The sequence below is a fragment of the Pectinophora gossypiella genome, chromosome 23 (genome assembly GCF_024362695.1).
Source record: "Pectinophora gossypiella chromosome 23, ilPecGoss1.1, whole genome shotgun sequence".
Lineage (NCBI taxonomy): Eukaryota > Metazoa > Arthropoda > Insecta > Lepidoptera > Gelechiidae > Pectinophora > Pectinophora gossypiella.
In genome coordinates, this window is record NC_065426.1 from 9,451,756 (window position 1) to 9,465,744 (window position 13,989).

The window sequence follows — 13,989 nt, forward strand, 5'->3', positions numbered from 1 at the left end:
TTTATCACGTTTTTCTATGACGTCACAGGTTGCTTTTTCATACAAATTCCGTACTATAGTAATTTATAGTAATTTCGTGTTGTGACGTTTAGCAAAAAGTATTAGCCTATTGTCAGAATAAATTTTAACTGAAGCTTGTCGTGGTTGCTTTCTTCATTGGATTTTTTATTAGGCTGATGAGTAGCCGAATAAAGTAAAATAGTAATTATTTGTTTGACGAGAATGTCTAATTCAGTACCAGTTAGTGATTATAATTCAATAATGATTTATACTTTTTACAGCCTCCGTGGTCTAGTGGTTAGAGCGTTAGGCTCACGATCTGGAGGTCCGGGTTCGATTCCCGATGGGGACATTGTCGAAATCACTTTGTGAGACTGTCCTTTTTTTGGTAAGGACTTTTCAGGCTTGAATCACCTGATTGTCCGAAAAAGTAAGATGATTCCGTGCTTCGGAGAGCACGTTAAGCCGTTGGTCCCGGCTATTAGCCGTAAAAACACCTCCACCAACCCGCATTGGAGCAGCGTGCTGGAGTGTGCTCCATACCCCCTCCGGTTTATTGAGGGGAGGCCTGTGCCCAGCAGTGGGACGTATATAGGCTGTTTATGTTATATTAGTTTATGGCAATGGATTGTTTACAATGGCTTCATATAGCAATAGCTATTTATTTATTTTTTTATTGGCTATTTGTTTGTATTTTTAAATCTAAATTGTTTTGTCTTGTAAGCTGTTGGTTTTCCAAGAAAAAAAAATAGCTATTTCTATTGAAAAGCAATTGCTTTCCGTTGGTCCCAGTTACTACTTACTGACGTAAGTACGCAGTCGTTACGTGAGCCATGTCAGGGTCCTTTGGCGGCACAATAGTAACCCTGACACCAGGGTTGAAAAGGTTGGTAATCCACAATACAATACAATACAATACAAATACACTTTATTGCACCAAACTAAAAATAAATAATCCACCTCACAACCCACACGATATAAGAAGAAGAATAGCTTCAATACGCCTAATGATACGAATTACGACTAGTCTGTCACAGTATGACAGCCACTGTTGTGACGTTCATGAGCTGGCTACATAGCGTATGCCCCCGATTTCGATTGCCCCCATAGCGTATGCCCCCGATTTCGATTGCCCCCGTAGCGTATGCCCCCGATTTATATAAAGTTTGATATCAATTTATTTGTTAGATTTTCAACTAGTACTGTTGGCAAAAAAAGTGTTTTATAACAAAAATATATTATAAATCTGAATTATTTTGAGATTGTTTTCCCTCAATTTGTGATGAAATTTTTCTATGGTTATAGATAATATGTCTAAGATACAATACAGTGAATTAGTGATGTATCAGTCAAGATTAAGTCGATCGTTTCCTGTCCATCCTACAATACATAGGTATATATTGTTAGTAAAAAGTGGTTATTGAATAGCAAATGAATTTATATTTTACTTAAGCAACTACTTTACAATCATTACTTAAATGGAATGTTACAATTCGCTTTTAGCGTTCTTCTTGTGCCAGTCTCTGAACGCCGCTACCGCCTTGAGGACATCTTGTGAGAACACGCGCGGCAGCTGAAGAGCTAAGAAGTGTCCTCCTTCCTCCAGTACAGTGGTGTTCAGGAGGTTAGGGTACTTGAAACGAAGGATGAAAGGGGGCTGGTACAGGATCTCATACTTGGCTTGCAGACCCCATGTTGGTACTGGTGTGGGGATCCTGAGAACAGGATGGTAGAGTTAACATAACACATTTCACATAGGCATAGGTAGGCAGAGGTGTAAAAAAATAAAATAAGGTTGTCTGGAAGAGATTGCTATTTAGCAACAGGGCCACCTATTGTACTTTTTCTATTTCTCTTTTAATTTGTATTTTCCTCTTTGTGCAATAAAATATTTGTTATGTCCATTATTCTGAGTTAATATCAAGTGGAATTTCATGTGTGTTTATTTTTTTACACACATAATATAGAACCCAAAATACACGCACAGGCAACATACACATAGCATAGAACCCAAAAATAAAATAAAAAAAACAAATTAATAATCATGACGTAACAGGGGGCGAGTCTACTGCCGTTAACCAGGCACAAATTCTGGAAACCACGTGATATTAATTATCCAAACATGAATTCAAACTCATGTAGTCGATTCAGTTGTTGCGATTTTGTTTTTTTTTATTTAAATTAATGTTACATGCTGTGGGTATTTTATATAAGCCACACTTAATCGCTATGTTACTTATTCACTTTATTAGGCTAAAGTAGATCGCCTCTCAAAGTTTACAAAATCAAAAATAAAACTCTTCACAACATAGGGTTTTTGTCAAAACCTAAGTTGCTTAAAGCTTATGTTGAAAGTATGCGATCTTTGTACGAGAACGTACTTAATAACAGGAAATAAGTGACAAGGAAGAAGTCGAATTCAGTGGTTTTTGAATATAGAGTTAATATGTTTACATTTGTTGATTGAGAGGAGGCCTGTGCCCAGCAGTGGGACGTATATAGGCTATTTATGTTTATGTTTATGTTTACATTAACTAGAGCCGTAGTACTCAGTTATTACATTTTTCCATTATTAACAGAAGTATTAACAACTCACTTGTTTAAATTAAGAGCAGAATGCCTCTTGTTAAGAGTCTCCGCATATAACCTCATGGAAGTAGTAATGGACTGGGTACTCCAGTACACCATGATGTTGTCTATGAGTTGCTCTTTGGTGAAGTGTCTGGTCAGTCCACCGTCGGATGATGAAACCAGGCGGTAGTCTGTACCGGTGGAGAACTTCTCCAGGATATAAGCTAAGAGTCCAGCTGGGGAGTCTGATAAGGCAACTCCTGAAAGCGGAGAAAAAGGCCGTTACAGTTTTCGAAGAAGAAGAATTACAAGTAACGGCGTCTGTGGTCCAGTGCGGCTCATAATGCGGAGGCCCTGGACAATATGTTCACATAAGACAACAGGGAAACCACTAGTTTATTTTCCCTAGTTATTTTTGCATATTGTAGACTTGCTCCGTGGTATTTACTACTTGTTGAAGGCTCTTGATAGTTGTGGAAATGAAGTACAACGCGATTGACTTTGTAAAAACGGTTTCCAAAACAGGAGCGTGTGCTCGCGCAGATTTTGAATGACTGACGTTTTGACAGCCGATGATGACATCGAACGTCACTAGAAAAACCCCTCTCGACCCCGCATACGCACGAAGCTGCGCAGGCTGCCCTTTTGAACGCCATTACTTTATTTATAATAAAAACACAATACAATATATTAGTCTACCGTTCACAGCTCTCATCTAACATAACACCACATAATATAAGCTCACGACAATATCCCGGTTAGAGTGGTCTGAGGTACATCCATCGCAAGATGAACTGAGAACCCATGACGCACCGAGATAGGGCTCTCATCTGGTATTTACAAAGACAACAGTCAGGACTTACGATGATCAAATTGGAGATGTCCTTAGAAAAGGTTCAATACGATCTACTCTGAACCGGCGTGCGTGTATGGAGCGATTGATGAATGTGGAGGAAGCAAGAGAAGTGTGTCAGGATCGAATCAAATGGAATTCTATAGTCTCTGCTTACCCCGGTGGGAAATAGGCGTGAGTTTATGTATGTATGTATGTAACAGTCAGGTTGCTAGATAGGGGTGAACCTCTGTTTCGCTGGCATTTGAGAGGACTTAAAAGATATCATGGAAATACCTTTAGCCAATCATCATCACGAATTTAAGAGCCACAATCTTTCGGTGTTGCATTCTCCGAGCTACTTTTTAGGGAAAAATGGGGCAGTGGTTTCCCTCTTGCCTTTCGCTCTGCAGTACTCTGTCGGGGGCGGCGCGGCGGCGATAGAGGCGCGGGGAGCGGCACGGCGGCCGCTGTTCCGTTCTCGATGCCAGCGCCCAGATCGCGCGGTGTTGCGGCCGTATAGCGTTGTGTCTCAAATGAATGCGATGTCGAAACGGCGACAACGACTACGTACTTACATCAGTAAGTAGAAACAGGGACCATCGGCTTAACGGATTATCTTACTTTTGAACAATCAGGTGATCAGCCTGTAATGTCCTAAGCAAACTAGGGACCACAAAGTGATTTTTGTGATTTGTTCCCACCGGTATTCGAACGCGGGACCGGATCGCGAGCACAACGCTCAACCATTGAACCATGGAGGTTGTTACGAAGCCGACTCCCATTCAGCCATGCCAAGTAGGTCCCGGTATAATTCACGCCATTTGTTACAATGTTGTGCCTTGTGCCTGAACGCGATGGCTGAACTAATAGAGACACTGGTGCTAATTCCTGTAAATACCGTCTAATTTTATTTTAAGTTATATCTGTCATTTTCTTATCCGCCGAAAAGGAAAGGGACGGGTAATCGACAAGCATAAAATTTATGGAACACACGTCAATTTTAAGCACGAATCTAAACCAACCGTCTAAAAATTTTACATCCGTCAATAACCCGACAAAGTTAAGTAGACAGCACGTCAAACGGAACGCATACCAGTGACGTACCTTTTGATTCGCCCGGGTTATTCATTCATTTACTCATTCTTCCTAAAATTAAGAGCTGTGAATCATCCGTCCCTTTCCTTTTCGACTGATACGAAAATGACGGATATAACCTAAAATAAAATTAGGCGGTGTCTGCAGGAATCGGGGCCACTTCCATTATAAAATAAATAAATAAAAATAAAAATTGATTATTTTCAGATAATTACAAATCCAAATATTGTTAGAAAAACAAAATGCTTAAGAATCCTATGTTAGTACAGCGAAACAATATAAATAAGTACAATAAAAGATAAGCCGAAAATTATAGAATTACACCGGCAATGGAACCTATGACCTTTGGATACAAGTATAATTAAGCTGTTTCGCCCAATCATTGCGACGAATTCTGGTATCTACGTAGATAATAATTGTGATTTTATCTGATAAGTCAGTATATAATATCATCAGCTTGCGCGCGAACGTCTTTTATAGTGTTATCGTAAAATAAAAAAATATAATGTGAATTTATCTTTAAATAAGTGATTAATCTGTGCCCACCTGACTGATAACTAGTTTGGTTTACGTGTCTTTTTTTTAGTTGCTAAGTTCCAGGTACATTCAAAAGTAAGTCTTACAGCTTCTTAATAATAATAATAATGAAGTTTATTTAGGTAAAACCTACGACACACATATACATTTACAATATTAAAATATACACACATTAATGAGGAGCTCGGTGGCGCAGCGGTAAACGCGCTCGGTCTGCGATTGCTGAAGTTAAGCGACTTTCGCAAAGGCCGGTCATAGGATGGGTGACCACAGGAAAAAAGTTTTCATCTCGAGCTCCTCCGTGCTTCGGAAGGCACGTTAAGTCGTTGGTCCCGGCTGCATTAGCAGTCGTTAATAACCACCAATCCGCACTGGGCCCGCGTGGTGGTTTAAGTCCCGATCTCCCTATCCATCCATAGGGAAGGCCCGTGCCCCAGCAGTGGGGACGTTAATGGGCTGATGATGATGACACACATTAATATTTAGTTGGAAAACATAAAGGTATATGGGTGCCGCAGCTCACCAAAAAAGGCCAGGGTTCAGTGAAAATTTACCCAGAGGGCAACACTGATTTTCAACCCACGCCGATCGGTGAAACGCTTCTTCATGTATCGTGTGGGTTGAGGTGAATTAGAAACCTCATCGACACTGGTGTAGGGTTATTATTGAGCTGACAAAGGCCCCTGACATTCCTCATGTAACGACTCTTCCTTACATCAGTAAATAGTAACCAGAAGGATTAGCGTTACTTTCGGACAATCGGGTGATCAACCTGTAATGTCTTAACCAAATTAGGGTTCACAATGTGATTTTTGGGATTCGAACTCGTAACTTCCGGTTCGATTATGTCAATGTGTAGTGTCTGTGTAAAAAGAGGTTATTCGTATGAAGTGTCCGGGGTGTGTTTAGGCTTCACACAAAAAAAAAGACGTGTGGCACTCGGGGACTGCCGCGGTAATGCTATTGCATATCAATTTGTATCAACTTATGCAATTATAATTATTTATTTATTTTATTCATGCAGTATTTCTTTTTCTTTGATATTAATTCAAGTTACACGCAAGCACACAATGTGGTGTTGCCAATGCCGTGTCGAAGACTGCCGAACTACTACGTTAGACGATGCACGGCCTTCAAGCCACACCTCCGTGTCCGTCGGAGTGGGGAGCGTGATGTTTTTTCGTTACGGAATTTCTGGATTCGGTCCCCGCGCTCAAGGCCCGCGGTAGAAGCTATGCAATAGCTTAAAAAGAAAAATAATTATGTTTCTTACCCCGCTTCTTTCTTCTTTTTCTTGCCTTTCAGATGGTGCGTTGCCTTCTCATAGTATCAGTAATCCTGGCAGTAGTGACGTCAGCAGTATACTTCCAGTTCCTGAGAGCCCCCCCTCTCCCGGCGCTAGAGCTCGATCAGTGGTGGGGCCCGGAGAGACTCAGGGAGAAGCAAGATGACAGCGTGAGGCCTTTCAGGGTCAAGTTTAAGGAGACTGTGAGTATATTATCTTTAGTGTTATATTATACCGTTTTCACAGGGTCCGCTTACCTAACCTGAACATTTGACTAACTGGTCCGGTATTTTGCAGAAGCAACTGCAATCTGACCTTCTTAACTTTAGGATTCGTCGGTTGGTCTTTTAAACTTCTATTTTGTTATGCCCGAAAGGGTGAAATGTGAAACTCATATGTAACTTACAAATTTATCCACCATCATTGTATGCAAATAAAGAATATTGAATGTTGAATAATATATTGTTCCTTTAGGGACAACCATCACAATTACAAGTTAGGCCACTTACCAATCAAAATCATTTTTTTGTGGTATATAATGTGTTTCCACGCGATGTTTTCGTTCACAGGGCGACAGGTTAATTTATCACATATTTAAAGGGCGAACCAAATTTAACTATTATTTATAATTTAAATGTGGTTAATTTAGACATATTCGTGCCCTGAGCTTATAATAATAACGTGTTGGCTTCGGCCCCACGCACGCCTTTTAAAAGTCCGGGACTCCGTAGGCCCGAGGTATGGAAACGACATACAAATAATAATAATAATAATAAAAAAGTTTATTTAGGTAAATTCTACGACACATACGGCTTATGTTATGTTTTTAACTTTTTTGGTGCAATAAAGTACGTATATTTGAATTTCAATTTGAAAAATGTCCGCCTCTGTCCGTCTCTTTTTCATATAAGTATTGTTTATTCTTCTATCGTGTGGGTTGTGAGGTGGAGTACCAACCCCATCAACCCTGGTCAGGGTTATTACTGAGCCGCCAAATGCCCCTGACATGACTCATGTAACGACTACGTACTTACATCAGTAAGTAGTAACCGGGACCAAAGGCTCCCGGCTTATTGTTTATTAAAAGTTATTTACTTACGTCGATGATGCTTTTTTTCAAGATGCTACAAGACCTGAGAGAATACTTCAAAGTTTCCCGCGAGTTGACACCGCCTCTAGAAGGAGTGGGGTTCGAATACGGCTTCAGAAGCGAAGTGGCGCAGAAGTGGCTGAAATATTGGGCTGAGGAATACCCCTTCGCTGAGAGGGAGAAGTTCTTCAACCAATACTCCAATTACAGGACTTATATTCAGGGGTTGAGCATACATTTCATTCATGTTAAGCCTGAGGTAAGTTTTCAATACTTACCTATTCTATTACTGACCTATTATTACATACTAGCTTTTGCCAGCGGCTACACGTGGTAATACGGTTCTCCTTTCCTATGTAGTTACCAATTTTTAGCTTCCTACCTTAAATACTGCATAAAATCCCATATATAATTTCACCTCCTCTTTGAAGGGGTTGGGGGCAGATTTCCACAAAAAAATATTATACCAATAGTTCGTATACCAATATTTAGCTTTACATACATACATACATAAACTCACGCCTATTTCCCACCGGGGTAAGCAGAGACTATATAATTCCATTTGCTTCGATCCTGACACACTTCTCTTGCTTCCTCCACATTCATCAATCGCTTCATACACGCACGCCGGTTTAGAGTAGATCGTATTGAACCTTTTCTAAGGACATCTCCAATTTGGTCTTCGTAAGTCCTTCTCGGTCTTCCTCTGCCAGCCCTACCATCAACTTTCGCTTTATATACCGCTTTTGCAATTCTATTATCCTTCATCCGCTCTACGTGTCCAAACCAACCTAACATTCCCTTCTCAATCCTAGTCACTATATCGCTAATAATATTTAGCTTTCTACCTTGAAAATTGCGAAATGCTCCATACAAACTTCCAACCCCCATTTTAGGGAAGCGGGGGGTTAGAAAGAGACAAAATATAGCCTATGTCACTCTCCATCACTGTAACTATCTTCACTTAAAACATCACGTCAATTCGTCGCTCCGTTTTGCCGTGAAAGACGGCCAAACACACACATACACACACACACACACAAACACACACACACACACATACACATTTTCCCATTCCTAAAATTAGTATGGATTCTACTTATACGAACCAGTGACACTGCGATGTAAGTCACGCGATCTCCGAACAGGACGACCACGGACATTACAGGGTATTACGTTAATCGTTATCAAGCAATGTTTTGAAATACGGTGTTTCAGGTGCCCAAGGGTACAGAGCTGGTGCCAGTACTGCTGCTGCACGGGTGGCCGGGGTCCGTGCGAGAGTTCTACGAGGCCATACCGCTGCTGACAGCCGTGGACAGCAACAGGAACTTCGCGCTGGAGCTCATCATCCCCAGCCTGCCTGGCTACGGCTTCTCTGATGTAAGAAATATTTTATTTATTTGTTTATTTATAAAAAAGGTACACCAACAGCTTATATAATAAAACATTAAATAAAATAAAAGTTACATCAGGAATTAGACTGTTACATAAGCCAATTATAGGTGCACACAACATTTGCAAAGTAGGACAACGTAATCGTTTATTAGATAACTAAATAATAAAATTTAAAAAACAGATAATTAAAAAAATACATAAAAAAGTAAAATATATATTATGCTGGAGGACATAAATATTTATAAATTTTATCCTTATACTGCCTGAGAGAATTGAAAAATAGGTCTAGATCAGGCATTGCGGCACTTAGTTCATTATGAGTCACGCAGATGCGACTCAACGCTGTATGACTACCGACATTGGTTCTGTTAGCAAGGGGACAAAATGTTTTGCTGATGGGCTTTCTAGGTAATGTTCTGGGCACTGACAATCTAAGACGAGAGAGAAGTGGTTCACATCTAATAACTCCATTCCCTGACCTATGAAGAAAAACTGCATCATGCACTTTACGGCGATTGTACAATGATGTCATTCCGAAGAATTGCATGCGCTGTTTATATGGACACCTGTGAGAAATCCCTTGGGTGGTAAAGGCTAGACTTCTAGTAAATGCGCAAATATTTCTTTTTTAAAGAAAGAAAGAAGAGAAGAAGAAGGAGGAAAGGAGGATTCCACTGCTGGATGGACTCCACTGCTGAACACAAACTTCCTCTCACTCCTTCCTCTGCTGTAATTGTAAAGACCTTTTTGGGATCCAGGATCCAGCTTGAAATTTTTGGGATGGTAACTAACCCAGATATTGCAAGTGGCCGGTAGTTCGTAAGCCCGACTGTTGGATCAATGTGGGTCGGGTTACCATAACCGTTATGTATTTATTATTAGCTGTGTCTTCTGCATTCCTTCAGGCAGCAGTTCGTCCAGGACTAGGGGCAGCGGAGATGGCGGTGGTGCTGCGGAACCTGATGCACCGACTGGGGTACAAGCAGTTCTACGTGCAGGGGGGCGACTGGGGGTCCATGATCGGCAGCCACATGGCTACTCTGTTCCCTAAGGTATATTACCCTAAGGAAACTGGGCACTCTCAGGCCTGTTGTCTTAAATCTTGTTAATCTATTACTGGATCTACGGATATTTTTTTCTTCTACCGTGTTCCCATTCTGTCTTTGAGAATTTTTCGATTTCCAACATCATTAAGATATACGTACGATGATCCTCAATCATGAGGATGGACGATATAGATGGAAAGTGACAACCCACACGATAGAAAAGAAGATTTGGTAGTTCAATGGTTCGAATCCTCGCGCGGGCTCTGTGCCACTGAATTCGACTAGATGAGTTAGAATTCATGTTTGGATCATAGATAATATCACCTGGTGTCCAGGATTTGTGTCCGGTAAATATCAATAGACTCGCTGTGTGTTACACAGGACTTAATACTATACACCTCTACCTACTCCTTGGGGGTTACAGGCTGTTATTTTATATTTGTTATGTGTTTTCGCAAATAAGTTGATTTGATTTATAAGGGATGGTATGCGATATCGAGGCAGACCACCAGCGCGGTGGTCGGATCACATTGTGAGGTACACCGGAAAGCAATGGATGAGACTTGCACGGGACCGGAAAGGATGGCGTGAACGAGAGGAGGTCTATACCCAACAGTGGGTGGATACAAGCTGAGCTGATTTATAAAAACACTTTTTATTTTCAGGAAGTCCTAGGCTACCACACCAATATGCCAATGACCATGGCTCCAGTAGCTACACTCCTGGAGGTGCTGTTCTCGTTCTGGCCAACCCTGGTGGTAGAGCCGCAGCTGGTAGACCGCCTGTATCCTCTAAGTGCAAGGTTCAACAGACTGCTGCAAGAAACTGGATATATGCACATACAGTCCACCAAACCTGATACCCTCGGTTAGTATTTGGAGCGTTGGGCCACATCACAAAAATCACTTTGTGAGTTTGGTTTGGACACTGCAGGATGATCACCTTATTGTCTGAATGTAATAATCCTTGCTTCCGAGGGCACTTTAAGCGGTCGGTCCCGGCTACTATTTACTTAGTAAGTATTCAGGGTGTTAGTGTCATCGTATCGAATACTGAGGGGGATGATTCAGACCATGATTCTGAGTTCATAACAAGTGGAATTTTCAGTCGCAATATTCGTGTTTTTTAAATGATTTTCAATTCTATACTTCTACGATAAATTCCACTTGATATTATCTCAGGATAATGAGCTGAATCATCCCCCTCAGTATTTGTTACGATGTCACTTACACCCCGTACAAGTATGTACAAGTAGCCATACAAGTGCTTTTGGGTGTTAGTGACATCGAAACAAATACAGTGACAAATGAAACATGAAAATGAAAGGTATGGATTTGTGGAGAAAGCAAGAGAAGTTCGTCAAGAACGAAGCAAATAGAATTCCATGGTCTCTGCTTACCCCGGTGGGAATTAAGCGTGAGTTTATGTATGTATGTATGCAAGACTAGATAAACAAACGTATCTAGTAGATAGGTTAAACGCAGCGAACTATTAAAACTATAACCTCTTCTTTCGTTTTCAGGAGTTGCTCTATCAGATTCACCAGTTGGTCTTCTGGCTTATATCCTAGAGAAGTTTTCCACCTGGACAGACTTCACCCTGACGTCATCATCCGACGGTGGACTGACCAAACACTTCACCCGAGAGCAACTCATAGACAACATCATGGTATACTGGAGTACCCAGTCCATTACTACTTCCATGAGGTTGTATTCGGAGACCTTTAACAAAAGGCATTCTGCGCATAATTTGGACAAGTAAGTTGATTCATGCAGGATGTTAGTGACATTGTAACTAGTACTGAGGGGGATGATTCATGAAACTTTTAGTGTTTTTTTAATTATCTTCAGTTCCATACTTTTCCAGCGGGGAATTCCACTTGATATCAACTCAGAATCATGGTCTGAATCATCCCTCAAAGTTTTCGTTACGATATCACTAATACCCTGTATTTAAATGGAAAAACTGGATACCTACATTTACTCAAGTCCACTGTGAGTTCGGGAGAAGTATTTTTTTATGACGTGACTTATTGTTAGTTTTCTTCATATGGCCGGACAAATGGAGAGCGCTGAGGGCTCTCACCCGGTAGAAACCTTTAAGACAACAAACCTGAAGTTGGTTGTTTTGTTTTCAGGGTTGTCACACTGATCCGAAGTAGGCACTTCGACTCAGCGCGTCTTCTGAGAGGGTTTATATTTGAAATAATTATTGAAAACAAACTTTCTGGGCCGATAGCGATAAGCGCTGAATGAGGGTAACAAGCGGGGTTGATATCGGGGTCTTGAAGTGTTTATTGCGCGAATTGATTGGCTGCCTCTACGGCTAATCGGGAGCAGACGCATGCTTATCAAATTACGTGGAGCAATGGGTCATCAAACAATCCTGCGTCAGATATTTTTAATTAATATTTATCATGCGGCATCCTTAGGCCATTGGTTGAGAGTTGAGCTCACGATCCGGAGGTCCCAGGTTCGAAACCCGCTGAAGACATGTCACAAAAAAAATCTTTGTGTTCCCTAGTTTGGTTAGGACATTACAGGCTGATCATCTGATTGTCCAAAAGTAAGATGGCCCTTGCTCAGGAAGGCACGTTAAGCAGTTGGTCCCGGTTACTACTTACTGATGTAAGTAAGTAGTCGTTACATGAGCCATGTCAGGGGCCTTTGGCGGCTCTATAGTAATCCCGACACAAGTGTTGATGGGGTTGGTAATCTACATCTCAACCCACACGATAGAAGAAGCCGATGTTAGGTCGATCGATTCTTTTTTGTCTAACACTACATAGTATGTATGTTCACATAGTTATCGTAAAATACTTTTTTTTCAGGATCCCCACATCAGTGCCGACATGGGCTCTGCAAGCGAAGTATGAATTGGCGTACCAGCCCCCCTTCATCCTCCGTTTCAAGTACCCTTACCTCTTGAACACCACTGTGCTGGAGGATGGGGGACACTTCCTAGCTCTTCAGCTGCCGCGCGTGTTCTCACAAGATGTCCTCAAGGCTGTAGCGGCATTCAGAGACTGGCACAAGAAGAACGCTAAAAGCGAATTGTAGTTTTCCATTTAAGTAACTACCAGCGATGTGCTGTGCAAGTGCTGGAATGTTCTTGATGTAATAACATTAAATTAAAAATTTTAAAAACCCCCGACCAAAAAAGTACTCAATTATTATGACAAAAGGTTAAAAATGCTAAACCCTACAAAAATTACTTATCCCACATATGCTTGCAAGCAAACTGAGCGTGTAACTTTCCTATCACACTTAACAAACGACCTGATGACCTTGAAGACCTGAACCCATTTCCACCAAAGATAGCTAAGAACACTCTCGACTGATATACCTTTCAAACAAAAAAAGCCGCATTAAAATCGGATCATCCGTTTGGGAGCTACGATACCACAGACAGACACCTACACATTTACGCAGACACGTCAAACTTATAACGCCCCGTCGTTTTTGCGTCGGGGGTTAAAAACTCCTTAATGGTAAGGACACTGGCCGTTTTTTTTCTTCAAATTGTTATTTCTTGTACTCTGATCCTATCTGTATAAAGATTAGGTAATAAAGCTCTTTTTACATAACTTTTCCGCTTTTTTACTGCCGGGAATACTTCCACTGGAAATATTCCGTATGTCGCTAACTTACGAGTACGTGAGTTCTAACTCGATATTTGCAACGACTAATGACTATTGGATATTTGTACGCTCGAAGAACTGTCTGCCACTCACTTGTTAAGTAATTCATAGGCCTTCCGCATTCTACTGGAACCATCTTTGAAAACAAGTTTAAGTGCTTATATGACTCGTTGGTGATTTTTTACAATAAGTACATGACTTTTTGTAGTTTTGCTTCAGACAGATAATGTTAGGCCTTCGTTAGAATACCTAATATTATAAATGGGAAAGTGTATGTATGTCTGTCTGTTTGTTTGTTTGTCCGTCTTTCACGGCAAAACGGAGTGACGAATTGACATGATTTTAAGTGGAGATAGTTAAAGAGATGGAGAGTGACATAAACGAATTTTGTCTCTTTATAACCCCCCCAGTTCCCTACTACATGTTTTTGTGGAAATCCGCCTCTAACTCCTTCAAAGAGGGGGTGAAATTATATATGGGATTTTAGGCAGT

General features: G+C 40.9%; 2 protein-coding genes across 2 annotated transcripts; one reads left to right on the forward strand and one right to left on the reverse strand.

The window, feature by feature from the left end:
• Positions 1–911: 911 nt before the first annotated feature.
• LOC126377623 (juvenile hormone epoxide hydrolase-like) lies at positions 912–2,862 on the reverse strand. The gene is made up of 2 exons (XM_050025467.1): positions 2,597–2,862; positions 912–1,715 (listed from the first exon to the last, which is right to left on the reverse strand). Exons 1-2 carry the CDS (start codon positions 2,686–2,688, stop codon positions 1,487–1,489), a joined length of 321 nt encoding a protein of 106 aa, XP_049881424.1. The 5' UTR covers positions 2,689–2,862; the 3' UTR covers positions 912–1,486.
• A 2,094-nt stretch (positions 2,863–4,956) lies between these two features.
• LOC126377551 (juvenile hormone epoxide hydrolase-like) lies at positions 4,957–13,443 on the forward strand. Its single transcript, XM_050025347.1, has 8 exons — positions 4,957–5,113; positions 6,344–6,526; positions 7,445–7,672; positions 8,632–8,796; positions 9,717–9,863; positions 10,523–10,724; positions 11,380–11,614; positions 12,688–13,443. The coding sequence occupies exons 2-8, from the start codon at positions 6,344–6,346 to the stop codon at positions 12,914–12,916; spliced, it is 1,389 nt and encodes a 462-aa protein (XP_049881304.1). The 5' UTR covers positions 4,957–5,113; the 3' UTR covers positions 12,917–13,443.
• Positions 13,444–13,989: the final 546 nt, after the last annotated feature.